At 36.2% G+C, this 18215-nt stretch overlaps 1 protein-coding gene across 4 annotated transcripts in view; it reads left to right on the top strand.

The window, feature by feature from the left end:
- ATP8A2 (ATPase phospholipid transporting 8A2) overlaps nucleotides 1-18215 on the top strand; it is a 347289-nt gene that overhangs the window by 98630 nt on the left and 230444 nt on the right. For all 4 annotated transcript variants that reach the window (XM_039356441.1, XM_039356458.1, XM_039356469.1 and 1 more), the window contains exons 22-24: nucleotides 524-663; nucleotides 5230-5368; nucleotides 9979-10043. In XM_039356441.1, coding sequence (XP_039212375.1) covers nucleotides 524-663; nucleotides 5230-5368; nucleotides 9979-10043 — 344 coding nt within the window. The remainder of the gene's footprint in view (nucleotides 1-523; nucleotides 664-5229; nucleotides 5369-9978; nucleotides 10044-18215) is intronic.

Below are 18215 nucleotides of genomic sequence, written 5' to 3'. Positions count from 1 at the left end.
AAAAAGTAAAATTGCATGGTGCAGTACCAAATATTATAATGGGCCTAAATCTGCTTTGTATGTTCTTTCCTTAGGAAAGCCATACAGATAGTCCTTATTTAGCAACTGCCTCGTTATTGACTATTCAGTTACACAGGGGATGAAAAAAACAATTTTATGACCTGCCCTTGCTTTTATAATCTTAGCAAGTCTGTAAAGCAAAGGAAAGTCAAAGTAAGATCATAAGCACAGTTGTGGTTTCACTTAACAACTTAACAACTGAGTTAAGTTGCTAAACAAGGACTACCTGTATTCCTTGTTTGTTTGTTTTTTGCATCACATACATCTGAGAGTATAATTTATAATCTCAAATGTATTACTTTAATAATTTTGAAAACCAGCTTCTGTGTGGGAAGGAAGTTTGGGTTTTTGGAGTACATTGAGTTCGCTCATTTACTTAATAATTGTTTTTCTCTCTCAAGTTTAAGCCAAATTCCTAACCTCTCTAGATATTTGGGTTGAACTTCTGTATTTCCTTTTCTAGGTTTGAGGACTTTGTGCATTGCCTATGCAGATCTATCAGAAAACTCTTACCAGGAATGGCTGGATGTATATAACGAAGCCAGCACGAATTTGAAAGACAGAACTCAAAAGTTGGAAGAGTGTTATGAGATCATTGAGAAGGTTAATAAACATAATTTTGCTTATTTTAATTTGTACTCCCTCCTTTACTCAGATGTTGCACAATAATGTCTGGGAGAGAAAGTGTTTAAAATGGGGTACTATTCCAATCCAAGTTTTACACAGCTAAGGTTATTATATTTGCTTGGGAAAAGAGTATCTCCAAAATGCTGTTTGTTACTTAAATCTAGGAGCTCCTTGAGTATTATCCAAGTTATTCAATCAGTTGCTAGTCACTGCATACAGCTGAATGGAACTTGGACTTTGCTTGTGTCATAGGAGCCATGCTTTAGGTGGTCCCAATCTCCAGCTGCTATTCATTGCTGGATTAGTCTCAGATCTGCCTCATTTATGATTTAATCATATATTACTGGGGCCAGGAGAGGCCCATCTTGGAAATGAGTCCTTCAGGTTTTGGGAAAGGGAGAGGTAGTAGCTTTGGTCATCTGGAAGCTCCTCTGCATATGTAAAATATGCAAGTGTTTCTGAAGTTAGACTTTGGATCAACTATTGCTATTTCTGCTGAGCAACTGTCTCTCTACATGAATTGCCAGATGCTGTGGCTGGGTTGATGGTGGTCTTGGGTGGCTTTAGTCCGCCCTCCCTGGGTGTGAGCAGAGTCATAAATTACCCAGGAGTTCAAGGCTATCATGGCAACCATGGACCTGATGCTGGCTATTGAATGTCCAACTCACAAGGGATAAGAGCACATACTGCAGCTGTTTTTTTTAATCTCAGGCATTGGTGGTGCTATCTGGAATTGGGGAGGGGTTGTTATTATTGTTTCCCTATCATGGACAGCCATTCCTGGTTGGAGTTCTTTAGGACTGCCCTTCATCACAGGACATATTAAGTTGGTTCGCCACAGACAAGTAATGGACCCAGAAGGAGCTTGGGTTGTCCAGGGACTCTCATGTATGGTTTGATTGAGATCTTAGTTGTTCCTTGAAATTAGTTGGTGGTGGCTACTTTGGATTAAATCATACAGGTATTAAATCTTGCTGCTTTGAATCCTGGAGAATCACTTGCATTTTGGAGGTATTGTGGGAGATGAAATGGCAAACATGACAGAAGATGAACAAAATCTGACCAAGCAAGATTAAAAGACTTTTTTAAAGAGTGTATGAGTATTGTTGCACTCTTATTGCATCAGCATATGCAATCATCCAGAATGCAACAATATGAGTAATTGAAGGGTGCACTTTGGTACCCCCATATATAACATAAGCTGTACTGGGGCTCCTGCTAACCACCTTGTGCAATTCATAGCTTTATATTGCGAAACTTTATTATAATTATTTCTGTCTACCCTACTATTTTGTGAAGAATAAGCATGCTCCTGGTCCCATCTTTGTCCCCATATCATCTAATTGGATCTAGGAGAAAAGCATATAGTTGGTTATCACCCTTTGGGATGAACCCCTTCCTCCCCATTCCCAGGCAGGCCTGATTTTATTAGGGTTTTTTTTTTTTTTTTTTTTGCAGATCCTCTTTTATAGAGCTATGAAGATCTGTTTTTTTTCTCCTATGAATTGGTCCAGGATGGTAACTGCACCTTCCTGCTGGGAGTGTGAATGTTACTCAGCCTTGATTATGCGCTTGTATACAAATGTGGTTTTTAAATTGTCTTTTCTATCATTTTTCTTTGGCTTGGCTTATTCAGGGTTTTTATTGATGCACACTGTCAAGAGTCATACATTATAAATTTGTTCAATAAATAAGTCAGTTTGAATAAGACAATTTGGCTAATGGGAAATTTTGATGATTTTCAGCTTCCATATAAAATTGCACTTTTAGAAATCCTGGAACGAACTTGCCATGTTTTGGAAAAAAGGATCACAGCTTGAAGGGAAGCAACAAGATCAATTTCATGTTCTTTGGAGTTTCATAATTCAGGACCTTTTCATCTCAGACTTTGTAGCCTGGGATGAAAATGACAATCTGATCCACGATAGTGTCCTGAAAAATGAACTAAAATATGACAGTAACCCATCTCTGTCCTTTCCTATTGTATTAGAATTTGTCTAGTAAAGAATGTGACCAACATGGATGAGTGTATTTTTTTATAAGATAAACAAATGGATAAAAAAAATTGGATTCCCTTATGATTTTTCCTAATACCATGTTTTCTAAAGTTAACTAGTTTTTCACACTTAGATCAACTGCTCAAAAGTTTTCCATTTCTATGGCTTAACATTTGGTTTAATTTAGGCCTTAAAAATATTAAATCAAAAGATAGTTGTCCTGGAACATATGTTTAAAAGTGTTTTTTTTTTTTTAATTTTTACAGCATAACGTTCAAAGTACACTAAACAACTCTTAAATGAATATTTGGCTTATATGCTTGGTTTGTAACTTAACCATTCCTCTTCTAGAAAACACCATGTAGTGACTGAATGTATAAAATTTCTCTTTATGAAAACATTATGTTCTGTTCTTTGTTTTTCAAATTTTCAGCTATTTTAACAGCTTTTGGCAAATGATATTTATAGACAGCTATGGCCTCCACCCTAAACATGGAGCAAGGTTCAAGTTGGAGCTCATTTGTAACTCATGAATGCACATGTATTGCAATAGATACATAAATAATATCATTCATTGGCTGAAAGCTAACAATACACAAATTACTATATGTGCATGAGAGCACATTTAACTTAATAAGGGCAAACTCAGTGAAGAATCACAACCCGTTAACTCCTACGCAGCTGTCTACATGGTTGTATCAATAGTATAGTTCTACTGTGCTGATTTAGAACGCCACCAGAACTTGCTATAAAAAGAGTGCTTCTAAACCTCTTTTAGAAATCAAGCTTCTGGAAAACGGATGGAAACTAGTCATTTTAGGCCCCAATCCTACAGCTCTTGAAACAGAGCCAGGAAATATATGCAGTCAGATTTTCCTTTCTGAAATAGGAAGATGATATCTGCCAAGGAGGGAGTCTGAAGCTTAGTTCAGCCCCCGCCTTTCTTTGCTAGCCTCCAAGAGACTCCTTTAGAGCAGGACTTTTCAACCTTTTCACCCATTGTACCACTTTTAGGATATGGCAACATCCGAGTACCACCAGGCGCCTAGCAAGGTGTCAAAAACTTGATGACCAAAAAAAAAAAAAAAGGAAAAAAGTGATAAAGTACAGATAGTCCTCGACTTACAACAGTTTGCTTAGTGACTGTTCAAAGTTACAATGGCACTGAAAAAAGTGAACCCCAAGCCACAACCGAGCAAGACACCTGCCTGCCCGCCTGGCAGCGCTCTTCCTCCTGTCCAAGGTTTTCATTGTTGTGAGCATTTCTGTTGAGGATTGGCAGTGGGGGTGGGGTGGGGAGAGTGTTTGTTTTTTATTCCCCCCATCTGCTGGGCAGTTTCAGCAGGTTTTGGTCACTTCACATGACCCCGGGACACTGTGACCATAAATATGAATCAGTTGCCAAGCATCAGAATGTAAATCACAAGACCCTGGAGATGCTGCAACATTCCAGATGATCGGTGCTTCTTCTGGGCTCAGCAGAAGCGCCAGGATCTGTGCTGCTTTCCAGGTGATTGATGCTTCTTCAGGGCTCAGCAGAAGCACCAGGATCATCACTGAGCTATAGCTGGAGCCTGGTGCTGATCCTGGTGCTTCCACTGAACCCTGACAGTCCCAAAGAAGTGCTGATCCTGGTGCTTCCGCTGAGCCCTGACAACCCTGCAGCTCCAGCCATCTCTCGCTCAGGCTTGTGCAGTGCTGCCACCAGTTCAGGTCATTCCCCTCCCCCGCTACCACTTTTCTAGGATGGTCACGTACCACCTGCCAGGTGCTAATGTACCACAGGTGATACCTGTGCTACTGGTTGAAAAGCCCTGCTTTAGAGGCTATGAATTCCTGATTTTGGGACACCTTTCAGTGTCAGAGTTTTAGCTGGGACATGGGAATGAATTTCTACCTAGAACTCAATAGTAAAGGAGCTAACAGTGCAAGAACTAGGCCATGATTGGATAGATAACTTGCTTTTGTTGCAGATATAAGAAACCCTAACGATGACCAACTATTACAGAATATTGCAACTGTACAGCATTGTATAGGACTTAAATCTAGGATTTAAATCTATTGACATTGTGACGCTCATTTTATCATTTGCCCTCCTTGATCCTCCTAAGGATGTTATGATGCCTAATATAGCCCCTATATAAAATCTCAAGTTTCCTCTTTCCACTGTGTATTCAAAATGGCAGTGATTAATATTTATATGTATACATGTTTGTCTCTGTGTGTATGGAATAGGTATTTATATGTATGTGTGTATTAAAGTGATTAAGGGCAAGACTGGGGGGAAATGTCAAGTAACCATTTCATTTAATTCTCACTTGACATGGTAATTCTGCAGGCTTTCCTCCACTGCTGATTTTTTTAAAGTTGCGATTACTATTATTTCTTTTAGCCAAAGTGTGTGCTATTTTGATGATTTCTGAAATGACTAGTTTTATGCTATATGTACACCAACTACATTGGTTTGTCAGCAACAAAAAAAGCAAGACACAACTTGCTGTCATTATTTTTACTTTTGAGCATCACCCATTTCTTTCTTCTTCAGGAATTGCTGCTTCTGGGTGCAACAGCAATTGAGGATCGCCTTCAAGCTGGGGTCCCGGAAACGATATCTACTCTAATAAAAGCAGAGATCAAGATTTGGGTACTAACGGGGGACAAACAAGAAACTGCTCTCAATATAGGTAACAACCCATCAATTTTCCCAGTGAAGTTGTCCTTTGCAAATGCCACCAGATAAAAATTGTAGATCTTGGTATAAATAAAATATTACCGCTTTGGCAAGTAATCTGACCTGTTGGAACTCTGTAGGAGACAGTCAATCAGTGGAATAATTGGAAAATTCCTGGAATTACTTAAGACAAATAATTGTATCCATAATTCCAAGGAATGTTATTAATGCAATCAATTTGATTGATTCTAATTTCTTGTGTATATATATATATATATATATATATATATATATATATATATATATATTAATTATGTTACATTATATTACTTTAATGGATAATAAGGGTATACATAACAATACTCTACATAACATGCTTTTTTAAAAAAAATCTAACGAAATAATTATTGCAATAGCATCAATGCAAATTGCCAAATGTATGGTATGAATCAAAAGTTTTTCTTTTAATGGAGCTATAGTAAATGGGGCAGAGAGAATCAGTCAAAATAGGATGGAAGGAGCAATTGTGAGCAATTTCATATATATAAAAATAATAAATGGGCTATGATTCAATGCCTGTAAATAGTGTATAAACCCAAAAGGATAATATCACAAAATCATTAAAACCTTAAAGTTTCTGTGGTTAAATCACTTTTCCTCAATAAAATGTAGCCACTTTCATTCCGACATATAGACTAAATAGTAACTAAAACCCAACAATTATATAGCATCCTGAATTTAATTTTAAAAATCAATCCCCAATGACAGTTGTACATGAAATTCAAACAGAATATTAGCTAATTTCTAAATGTTTAAATTGTGCTTAATACCCCCTTCTTACTATTTTCATATTAATTAATATATTTTATTCCAGTGTTATATCAACAATCTATGATTTTGCAATTGCCCTCTTGCTTTTCAGTTCCAGCTCTTCTGCTCAGGCTTTATTTATTTCTTTATTTGAATGATTAGTTGATTGATTTCTACAGCTGCCCATCTTAGTCAGTGACTCTGGGCGGCTTACAGTTCAAAAAATATATCACAATTAAAACACTAGGAACATTTTAAAACAATAAAAAATCTAAAAATAAATATATAGTATATATAGCAGCCAGGTTACTTGGCCAGTTAGTAATACAGGCAGGAAACAGAGTCCTTAACACATTCATCAGTGCTGTATCCAAAGTATTCAAAGAAAGTTTTGTTAAAAAGTTGGGACATCTCCAGACCTGTTTATTTAAGTTCATTCTTTCATAGAATCCCTCTGATATTTATTCCTAATGGGTTTTATTATTAAAGGGTACCGGTAGTTTTAACTTCTTTCAAAAGTTTCAGGGGGAGCTTATTGCAAAGTTAATTTAAGCTGCAATTGCATAGCTCCAATTGTGTACTCTTTCTGGAGTTTAGTTTTCACTGTTCTGTTCAATTCCAGGTGCTTTTGCACCAAGTGCTTTTAACTTTTGTGATCCCAAAGACAATACATGCTAAGGTCAGGATCTCAAGTATAATTTAATGAAGGCTTTTAACGACAAAGCCCTGGTATTCTATGACTTCACTTGCGTTAAGTTGAGTTTAAATAGCCAGTAGGTCCTATTATTTACACTTAAAACTAGAATAGCCTCCTTAGAAATAACATTTTAAATGAAATGTCAGTAAATCATATGGGTTTTCTTGCTTTCCACAGTAGTGAAAAATGTAAAAATACATTCAGAAGCTAAAACAAATCAAGAAGGATGTTCAGTACTGTTCTTAAGATGGCAAAGCCTGAGGATTTACTCCTAGGCTTGAGGCCCAGTTATGCAATGGGAGGGAGAAATATCACATTTTGTCTGCTTGAGATAGATTTTTGTTTGACTGTGAATGTACGTTCCTCTCATATAAACTGTTGCCTAATTCCGATAGGACGTAGGTAGGTAGGTAGGTGTATGCATGCATGTATGTATGTATGTATGTATGTATGTATGTATGTATGTATAGATAGATAGATAGATAGATAGATAGATAGATAGATAGATAGATAGATAGATAGATAGATAGGAGACAGACATTTCTGCCTTTTCCTGTAAATAGTTTAATATTATCACAGGTTGTTTTCCCTTTACATTTCCAAGGGAAGCGCATGTATGTGTTTGAGTAAGAAATCAATCTCGATGCAAATCTCCTTGCATAATTTAATATGAGCTCTTGCTGATTACTGAGGAATTCAGTAGAATGTGCATTGCTATTCTCCAGTTCCACTTGTCAAATGGCGTCTTGCATGATATGAAAGATGTAAAATAAAACAGCAAGAAGAAGCTTAGAAATTACTGCTCGCTGCTGCAGCTGTTGTTCCAATCAAAAACTACCAGAAAATCCCTTTCAATTAGTTATACCAAATTTGTAACAGTTTAGGTCCACAGTCATTCCCAGGGGAAAAACCAGGTCTCACTTGATGAATAATCCTTAAAGCTGTTATTTCTCAAAGAATTTTTAAAAACATAATTTGGCATGCCAGACCTCATTCCAGCATTATGAAATTGTTCAGTGTACAGGTCTTTAGAGAGACCTTATAGAAACTCACTGCATTTTTCTATAGTTGGTTTTCATTCTTGATGATAAACTTTAATCCTCCCCCAAATTTTATTCAGTTTTATTCAGATTTAATCTAATAATTTATATTTGTTTATGTTATTATTCTTCATTGTGAATATCGTATACTTTTTTGTACTTTTTCTTGCTGAGGAAATCAACAAACAACAAATCCCGGGGACCTGATTCACCAACAACATAAGCAGTTATGCATGTTTTAAAAACTATAGTGGCTGGTTTTACAAATTACCTTAAGCCAAAGCCAGCAAGCCAAATTAGACTAACGTGATTTGGACTTTCTTAGACATCAGTATGCACATAGAACAAAGAGCTCCTCTGTTGCAATAGACTATCTATGAACAACTAAAACTCTCATGGACCCTGCATTTCATGGGATTGAAATTTGTCAAATTTATAGTTGTTCAGTGCTGCCACACTGCCTAGAGGTTCATTAGACTGGTCCTGCCCTAGCGCTCTGGAGGCCAAGTAGACCAATCCCACAAGGGTGGTCAGCCACAGACAAGCCAGCAGGAAGTCAGAAGACACTTCCACTGAATTTTTGCCTTGGCCATTCTGTTTCTCTGTTTAGGTAAAGAAATATCTGTTGAGACAATGAGACAATGGGTCACAGTTGTCTAGTTCTCCCACAAAGAGTTGAATTAATTGCTTTTTGGTATCTTGACTTCATTGCTATATTCTCTTTATGCCAGGCTCATACTACGCCTTGAGAATTAGAGTCTTTTTCCATCTGTCTCTATTCAACTACTGGAATTGGACAAAGTGGATGGTTAAGCAATGTCATTTAACGGGACCAGAGAAGTATATCTTCTCTGTCATTGCACCTACCCTCTGAAATTAGATCTCCAAGTTATCCAGATGGCTCTTACCCTGATGACATGCTGGAAACTATTAAAGACCTGGTTATTGAGCTTTGGGACAGGATGGTGTTTTGAGCCCCTGTTGGATTTTGTTGTTGTTGTTGGTTTGTTTGTTCCAATATTTATCTTCAAATCGCTCTTGTTTTATTTCTTTCCCTTTCCTTACTTTTTCTTACTTTTTAAATTGTAATCTGGAGGCCTGGAGTCACTCTGTGAAGGAGATGGACAGTCACTAAATTTTATATACAGTAAATACAATGCAATACAGTGCAGTGCAGTGCAATACAGTACACAATAGGAGATGGACAGCCTCTAAATTACATAAGTAAATAAAACCATGATTTATTTAATAAAACGTAGCTGGCTGAGCTTGCTTAACAGGCTAAGCCATAAACTATAGCTTACAAATCAAAGTGCCTTAGTTTACATAACACTTTAAGCCAAACACAAATACAGTAAGCAAATAACTTGCAACCTGTGTCAGCTTGATGGGCAAAGCAGGCCTTGTTATTTTTCTTAGGTTCAGTAGTGATCGGAGAAATGATGAAAAATGCTTTGCATGATGATGTCACCACATGTTTTTATTTTGCCATCCTTAAACTTTATTGCAGAGGCACCATTATAGAAGCATCTAACTAGCCATTGTGGAAATCAAGTGATGTATTACATAGTCCAGGCTTCCTCAACCCAGTACTCTTCAGGTGCTTTGGGACTGAGCAATTTCCAGACTTTTATGTTAGCTGGTGGATGCTAATATAGGGAAGGCTATAATGTGATTCAGCACAGCTCTTTTTAAATAGATTTTGATCTCATACCACACTGGGCATGTTTTTTCCTTGCACACAATTAAAAGTGTCATAAGGGTCATGCTGGGAAGTCCTTGTACATTCTGTTATTCTCAGATTCTCTGCAAATTCTTACACAATTTAGAAAAGTTCATTAGGATTCATAGTTATATATTAAACTTGCACAAAGGAAAGTTTCGGGGCTGGCCTCCCAACTCAGGAAAATGTGCCAATAAAGGAAAGGAGATTGATTGCGAATTTGGGCTTTCTAGCCCAACTCTGTTCTTTCGCTCATGATGATAGAATGACTGAAGAAGATGCAGGATAGTTTTTTATGAGTCCCTTGATTATATTTTCTGATACCACCCATTGTATGTTGATTATTTCTCTAGGGTACTCCTGCAGGCTTCTTTCCCAGAGTATGAGTCTCATCTTCGTGAATGAAGATTCTTTGGATGTAAGTGGAATTCTACCATTCTGTTTGATTTAAATATTGTCATTATTTGATCTAAACTTACCAATACACAACCAGAAATCAATCCAGACAAATGTGTACAAAAGGAAACTGAAACACATGGGGCTTCAAACCACATCCCACTCTTATTGGAGCATACTCATTCCTCCAAATGACTTCTTAAAATGAAAGGATTACACTAAATTGGGTTGGGGTATGGGGCTGAAATTGCTTTGAAATGGTGCTTCTAGTCCTTTACTAGGTTTGGGGAGAACCCTCTCTTTCACCCTGAGTCTACTATGAGTTACCTCATTTAATAGCAACTGTGAACCATGAAGATAGTTGGGATGGGAAGTAAATTTGAGTAATAGTTAAAGGATCTCAAAGGTCCAGTGGAGAGAAAATAACATTATTGTACTTACATTTTTTTTCTGGATAATTTGAGTGTAGAAAGCTTCTACCTTCTCTCCATTTAAACCTTTAGAACAGAGTAATAAACAAATATTGTAATAAATGTGGTTGGGTAAAAAAAATAGGGAAATTTGGCATTCTGTTGTTTAATATACTGAAAACGATAGACCTCGATCTGAGAATCCAATATCTACTATTATGCCACATAAAAGGGGGAGGGGCTTAATCAATCATCACACACCATTATTAATGATAAATTTGTTGGCAAAATTCATTTTGATTTATCCTGATTTTATTTATTTGTCAAATTTAGGTACCATTTATCCCACTCTCAGATTTTAGATTACATCAACAATGCAAATATAGAAATGGCTCATTTTTGATAAATGAAAGGCTATTTTGAGGCAATAAATCCTACCCAATTACTGGAAAATCCCAAGGACCCTCTGGATTTCTTTCAGATCCATAAGGTGTCTGAGACAGACTTTCAAAACCCACCCAATCCCTTCCTAGGGTCATAAGGTGTGGTGTGCCTCAACTAGATCAGGTAGTGATTTGACTACGGCAAAGAATCATTAAAGCAATCTCTTTCATTTTCAGATCACAAGCCAACTGCTTAGAGATGAAAATTAGGCCAGAAATTATTTGGGACAAGTCCATGGTTGTCCTTATACCATCTGCCAAATGTTGAGGAGAAAACAACCCCTCCCATCTCAGTAGTTGGGGAAATTGTTAGCAACAAGGTTGAGGAATTCAAGCAGGCACCCTGAGCAGGCATCACATAACTAGGGTCCTCTTTTCATTATAATTTCAGAAATAGGCAGTTGCACTCCCAACACTTACAGAGCAGGACCTAAGGAAGCAAATAAAAATGCCAACCTGATTAAGAGATTAAGACTTTGCCTGAGCCAAAGTCACCCTTTAAGCTTATTTAATTATAAAGTAGTTCATTTTAGGCTTAATCTAAAATACTAAACATGATTCCATTTTGATTCTCTTTCTGTTCTTTGACAGTTTTTCCAAACATTGTTCCTATCAGATGTATTGGCCTTTAACTCATATAAACATAGTCTTTGATCTTACTGGATCTAGATTATGGGTATGGAAATCCAACCCATCTGAAAAATACCAGGTTGAAGATGGTTTACATTCAAAACTTTACTTTCTGAGTAATAGTACTTGGCTGGAAGCTTAAAAATAACTTTTTGACCTGAGCCCTGAGGGGAAAAAATAGGTTTCTTGACAATTTCAGCAGTTTTTAAAAACACAATTTTACATGCAGCTACAAATGGAAATAAAGAATCACCCTGAGTTTGACAACTGGGGGGGGGGGAGTCTGTGAAAAGGTCATGTTTGAGCACATAGAAAAATGATCTTCTAAAATTAAAATAAAATATTCTCTCCCCCCAATGTTTCCTGTTTTAAGGTGATATAGACCATATCCAAGGAATCTTCAAGAAGATTTGCTCATATTACAGGGAACAGGCACTCAAATACATTTTTAGAAGGATGTAGAGTTTAATTAAACATCTTAAGAAAAGTAAACTGAAACAGTGCAGAGAAGGCAACAATGATGATTGAGATGTCTGGATATTTGAGAAATATGATAGGACTTTTCAAGAACCCAAAATGGTATCACACAGCAAGCAACCATGATTCTTCAAGTGTTGTGGTGTAGGATATGAAATAATCAGTATCTTAAGTTATGGAAGATAAATTCTAGTTGGGAAGTGTCAAGCCAGTCCTATATGGAAATAATGAATGAGGTAGTGAGTTCTCATCTGTTGGATATCTTCAAGCAGACAATTGATAGTAAATTGGATAGACAAGTTTTGTAAATGCTTTAATTTGGACCCTGCACTAAGCTGGAATTTTCAGTGGCTGAAATAATTTCTTCCAACTGTTACAATTCTGCTTTTCTCTCCCACTTTATTGCAGTTGAGGAACTCAGCCTTGTCTGTGGGATAGTTAATCATAACCCCAAATCAAACTAAATCAAAATCTGTTCTTCCTGCAGCTGAAGTCAGAGTTTCATACAGAGGACAGCTATCTTAAACAGGAATTCTGATCTGTCCCTTCCTGATGTTGCATTCAACCCAGCCAATAAAACCATGCCTGAAAGTCAAAGGAACCCAGAAGAAAGCAGTTGCAGTTGCAAATTAAAACCAGGTGCTTTACTAGAGAACAGAGCTAAGAATACACAAACCCATTGATTTCAATGGTTTAAGCATGCATAAATCTGTTGATTTAGTCCAGGGGAATTAGAAGGGCACACACTGTCAAGTGCTTATGTGTGCCTAAGCATCTCATTTGGATTTGAGCCATAATGATTGAACATAATAATTCACATATGCAATCCAAAGCAATAACGTGCACTTTAATCAGAATAATTTGGTTTTGGGGAGGTTGCCAAATAGCAAAAGCCAGATTATGTGACCCAGAATAAATTACTTCAGGTTTAAAATTGGTCTGTAGGGTTTCTTTTTCCCCACTTAAGTGGTAGAATAACATAGAGTGAGAAAATCTGAAATTCTCAACTAGTATGCAATAACATCTCTTAGAGTTTTAGACTGCTTGTAAATAATCAAGAAGTTGGTTTCGATAAGTAGCTTTATTTGTAGTTGTTTGATTTGTTTGTTTGTTAGATACGATAGGCTCCAATTAAAGAGATGCCTGTACCAAATTAGCCTTGACTATAAAAAGTGAATAAGGTTCCATGCAGATTAATCTAATATGCCTCTGGATACATATTTGACTTGCAGGCCAAGTTGCCTCATGAATTACGACAGAAGCTGTACCTAGGTAACCTTCATGATCTCAAAAAACTAAGCCTGGTCATACCTGAAATACTGGGATGAGAAACCACCAGACTATTCTAAGTCTCTACTCTAAAACAAATCAGAAGTTGGTAATGGCAAACAATTTCCATATGATTGTCAAGAAAACTATTTGGACATGTAGTCCAGGAGTTGAACTTGACCAGAAGGAGACTGTGCTTTTTTATTGTCTTTATTTATAGTGCATCATTTTTTTTTAAAAAAAAAAATCCTTGTGGAGATAGGATACTTTATTTGTCCAAGTGTGATTAGACAAATAAAGGAATTTGTCTCCAGTGCAGAAACTCTCAGTGTACATGCAAAACAACAGCGTAATAATAATCACATGATACCCATAAGAGAAGGTAATAGAAATGATGAGAAGGACAATAGTAATAATAATAGTAATAGTAATACTTCATGGGTAAATACAGTGTATTTATACAAAAGACAGTACTGCAGAGTGATGGCATGAGGGAAAAAGATGTCTCTTTGTTTAGTTGGTTTGGCATGCAATCCCTATAACGGCACCCTGAGGGGAGGAGTTGAAACAGTTTACCTCCAGGATGTGAGGGTTCTGTAGATAGAGTCAAATTGCTAGGAATTTTAAAATCTCTCCATCCACCTCCACCACTACCCTTCCATATGTTTACATGAAGAGTGTATAATTTTTGCAGGATTGCATTTTATTAGTTCTTCATAACCACAGATCAGATCCATGTTTTGTTCACTGCTTCTCAGGGAATAAAAATCTACTCTGAACCACAACATGGTTCTTTTTAAAATATATATATATATATTATTGATTTTTTACAATAACAAGCTTTCATACTGAGTAAACAGCATGTTGTCTGGGTTCATATATTTAAAAACAATCAGTAATAATTAATTTCTATAATTCCATAATCAATATATTAGTTAATAATATATTTCCTTGATCTTCTCTTCTTCCACTGGTCTCCTTTTGTCGACATTAAACAAATATAATTCTTAATATTTTCAATACATACGTTAAATATAAACATTTTTCTAATATTTGTACAAATAACAACAGTATCAACATATAACATCTTTTCTAAAAGTCATCTTATTAAGTCACTATGTGTCCTGTTTTCAAAATTCTTATTTAAGCTTAATTTCTCCTGTATATTTAAACCATTCTTATCAGTCATAATTTTCTCAGAGTTAATTATCTTTAAATATCCAAACTTTTCATCCCAATGTTTATTATATTTCATATATTATAAAAAGTACTATACTATTTGTATATCTTATCCCTCTTACTGTAGGGCCCCTTTATATCTACAATTTATCTGTTCTTTTAACCATATTCAAACAAGTGTTTAATCACATAATATTTCATCTGGCAAGTCGAATCAAATCTCTTGAATCTAACTCTAGCCTTCTTCTTTAGCCAAATAACTTTCCAAATCAGTATGTTCAATTTGCCAAGAGATTCTTCCTGTATTTTTGTAAATATTGTTGGTAATAATAAAAACAGATTAGGTAAGATGTGTGTTTTTTGTGTCCCAAGCTCTAATGATTCTCCTGGCAATTCTATAATCCATTTTGTTAGATCTTCTCTCTTATCGTCAAATTTATTTTGAAGTCCTGGGAGATAAAATATCTTTTCCAATTCCATTGTTGCAAAAACAAAACAAAACAAAAAAAACCTTGCAGATTTTCTTTTATTTGTATTAAGTTGTAGTTCTCTTTGTTTGTAGCTTCCCTATTTGGGTTACTTTCCTCTGGTTTGTATTCTGTTATCTGATTTGTTTGTTCATTCTTTATTGTCATTTTCTGCGGGTTTTTAAACTGTAAGTTTAGATTAAAGATGTGCTCATTTATGTCATCAAAGTTGTTTTTAATCTCATCATGATTTGAAACAATTGTCATCTGAATCTATTGCAGCATTGTACACATTTCCCCCTGGAATATATTTGCCTTGTCTTGAAGTGTTACTTCTACAGATCTCTGATGTTCCAGGGGAATATTTGGTGTGGTTTGGTATAGATAAGTATGCAACATCTATTTTGTCTCTCCCATTCAGACAGTCTGTCATCGGCACCATAATCTCTCTGGTTAGCCTTGTCAAACCAGCCAATCTTAAAATCCAAACAACCAAGTCTTATATAGTTTTTATCTTTATATATGATTTTTATAATCCACTGTGTTTCCAATTGTCAAAGCACCACTAAAAGCAGTATGTTGTAGCAGTTCTTTTGTTCATGGGTCTTACAATTATCAGCCAGCCAAAACTGTAGTCAAGAATGTTTAACCATCTAAGAGATTTCCAGTAAATTCACCCCTAGAAGATTAGCCAAAAGTCAAGTTTTTTCTTTCTCTGCAAACAATTCTTGAGCTTAGAAATCACAGCTCAGTAAGTCTTTATAATCCCAGAAGATCAACAGTTTTTAAAACAAATGTAGTTCTCACTCTGTAGTAGATAGCCCAGTGTATTTTCTTTCCTTTGTTCAGCTGTTCTCTATTTGGCTAGAAGTCATTTTCCAACTTTTAAAACAAAGAATTATTTTCTTATAATTTCATCAATACTCTTTCAGATGTAAAATCTTAGCAGGTTTCATAATTTTCAAATTTATCCAGACTGTAGTATTATTAACTTCATTTCAATATATTTCTGTCCCCCCATCAAGATTAATTCATCGCCTCCATCTATGGGAGGGTGGGGGTGCGATCCCCTCCCTTCTCACTTTCAGAGGATTTTTTTGCTTCTTGGGGATCTTTTCCAGAAAATCAGTTACAAAATAGGAGAGAGAAGATCGATATTCTTCTTCCCTCTAAGGAACTCCAGTAGTGTATATACAGTAACAATCCCTGTCCCATTTTCATGGTTTCTTAATCCTATCCCATCCCCTTAAGTCTATACCACAATTATTTCATTTTTTCAATGCATTTGCACAAATACATCAAGTGTCCTGCTCAAGGATCATTCACAGGTAATCAGGTGGATGGGTTTTATCCAGTAGCGCAGAAAATCCTGTAGAACTGGAATCAGTTTCATAGGCCATTTTGGTCAACATCCTATTTAACATAAGTCCAGAGGAGGAATGTCTTGCAAAGATGATTATTTGAAGACCTTAAGTGATAGAAACACCAACACATCCCTGGCCACTTGATTCCATTCTCTTCTTGAAACTCATGTGCTGCAAAATACAGACCTTCTGTTTTGGCCTGTTTTTTTTGTGTGTGTACAGAAATGATATTACTGTACAAAATCACATCAAATCCATGAAGAGCATATCCCTCCATCCTCATCAACCACTGATAAGGGACTTAATCTTGTTTTTCTTTTCTTTTCTAAGGGTAAAGAGTATAACTACAAAGCAGGCCTGGTTGCTTAATAGTGCTCATCTAATCTTGAAGAATTTCAAGATGCAAAAAGAAAATAAAGGTGCAGACATTTGAATGTCCCATGAAAGGGAATGATGCAGAGAAAAATCAAAGGATGTCTCTGTTTATTTTTTTTACATTACTGACATGTAAGGGAAGAAGCATACTAGTCCATATAGTTAGTCCAGGGTAATATTCTTTTACTGCCTGCATTCTAGCTGAAGTAGTCTTTTGGGGCTACGTCGCATGCCAGTGTCTGGCCAAAGGTAGCAATAATTTCTTGCATCCCCTTCTTTTCTAACATCCTATCTTTCTCTCTTTCCTTTCTCAGGTAGCAAGCTGTTGAGGAAGGGCTCTTGGCAAAAGACTAAATTGATTGAATACATTTGGCAGATGGGCTGCACATTGCTCATATCTCATTTAATTTCTCAGTTAGGTTATTTGTTTGTAAAATCTACTACAAGACTGGACATCCTGTAACCATCATGTTGATTTTCCTGTGTATAGGCCATTCTTTCTTGCAGAATGAATTTTTTTCAGAAAGAGGTAGTTCCAGTTTTTTTTTTTTTATTTCTGAAATTTGCAAAATTAGTCCCCTTCTAGGATTCTCTTTCACCAAGCCCCTCTTCCAGTTTTCTTTTGCTGTGAGCTACTTACCAGCTTCATAGCTCCATATGTTGCAAATCATACAGTTAATGTAGATATCATATGTTTTCAGCAGCAGAGGCAAATAAGGGGATTTTCCCTCCTCCCATCTCTGTAAGCTGACAATAATTTTAATATGCGAGGACAGTGGATTGAAAAATGGCAGAATAAATACCAAGGGGAAAAATGAGGTTTAAGGGTTGCCATTTTTGAAAACCAAGGGATTGTTATCCTGAGGGAGACACTAGAGGTTCTTCTAACATCTGTGGCACAACATAGTTATCTTAATCACCAGCCAGGCTATGTAGAGATCCATGACTGCCAGCAGCAGTGGGACTTAGCAGAAATAGCTAATTAGGAAAATTGGGAGAGAGAATTCATTGGGGGGGTCAACTTTGCTGTCAATTTTTTTTTTTTTTGCTTGAAGCTTTTAATTCCCCCCCCCCCTTAATCATACAGAGATTCAAAGATGTCAGCTTTAATAAAGAATTGCACAAGGAACTGTATCTAATAAATAAAAAAAGTGGTTAAATGGAGAGAAGGCCTTTTTCCTGACTTAGAGCAACAGAGTGTTAATTAGTTTGTCAATAATGTTTGCAATGAGTCAGCAATACAAATGTGAAATCAAATACATAGCTATCCATATTTTTAAAGAAAAAAACCCTCTTTTCCATACTTCCAAGTCATTGTCTGCAATTACAAGCGAAAGCAGGGTGATTGAATTAAGCTTCCAGGTTTAAGTACATAGTGAACTGGGTAATTTGAGCATTGTTGAGTTTCAGTTTATTTCACCATGCAAAATAAGTTTGAGTTGAGCCGTGGATAGGCTGGAAAACTTTTTCTGCGAGTTCATCCCTGCGTTGAAAGATGATAGTATAACCTTCAACACCAGAAGATTGTTGATTCAATTTATGTCAATAAAAGGGATAAGAACTAGGATGAGAGCCAGCTC

Source organism: Crotalus tigris, unplaced genomic scaffold (genome assembly GCF_016545835.1).
Source record: "Crotalus tigris isolate CLP2741 ecotype Arizona unplaced genomic scaffold, ASM1654583v1 scf7180000017573.2180621, whole genome shotgun sequence".
Taxonomy (NCBI): domain Eukaryota; kingdom Metazoa; phylum Chordata; class Lepidosauria; order Squamata; family Viperidae; genus Crotalus; species Crotalus tigris.
This window is presented reverse-complemented; position numbering and strand designations above follow the sequence as displayed.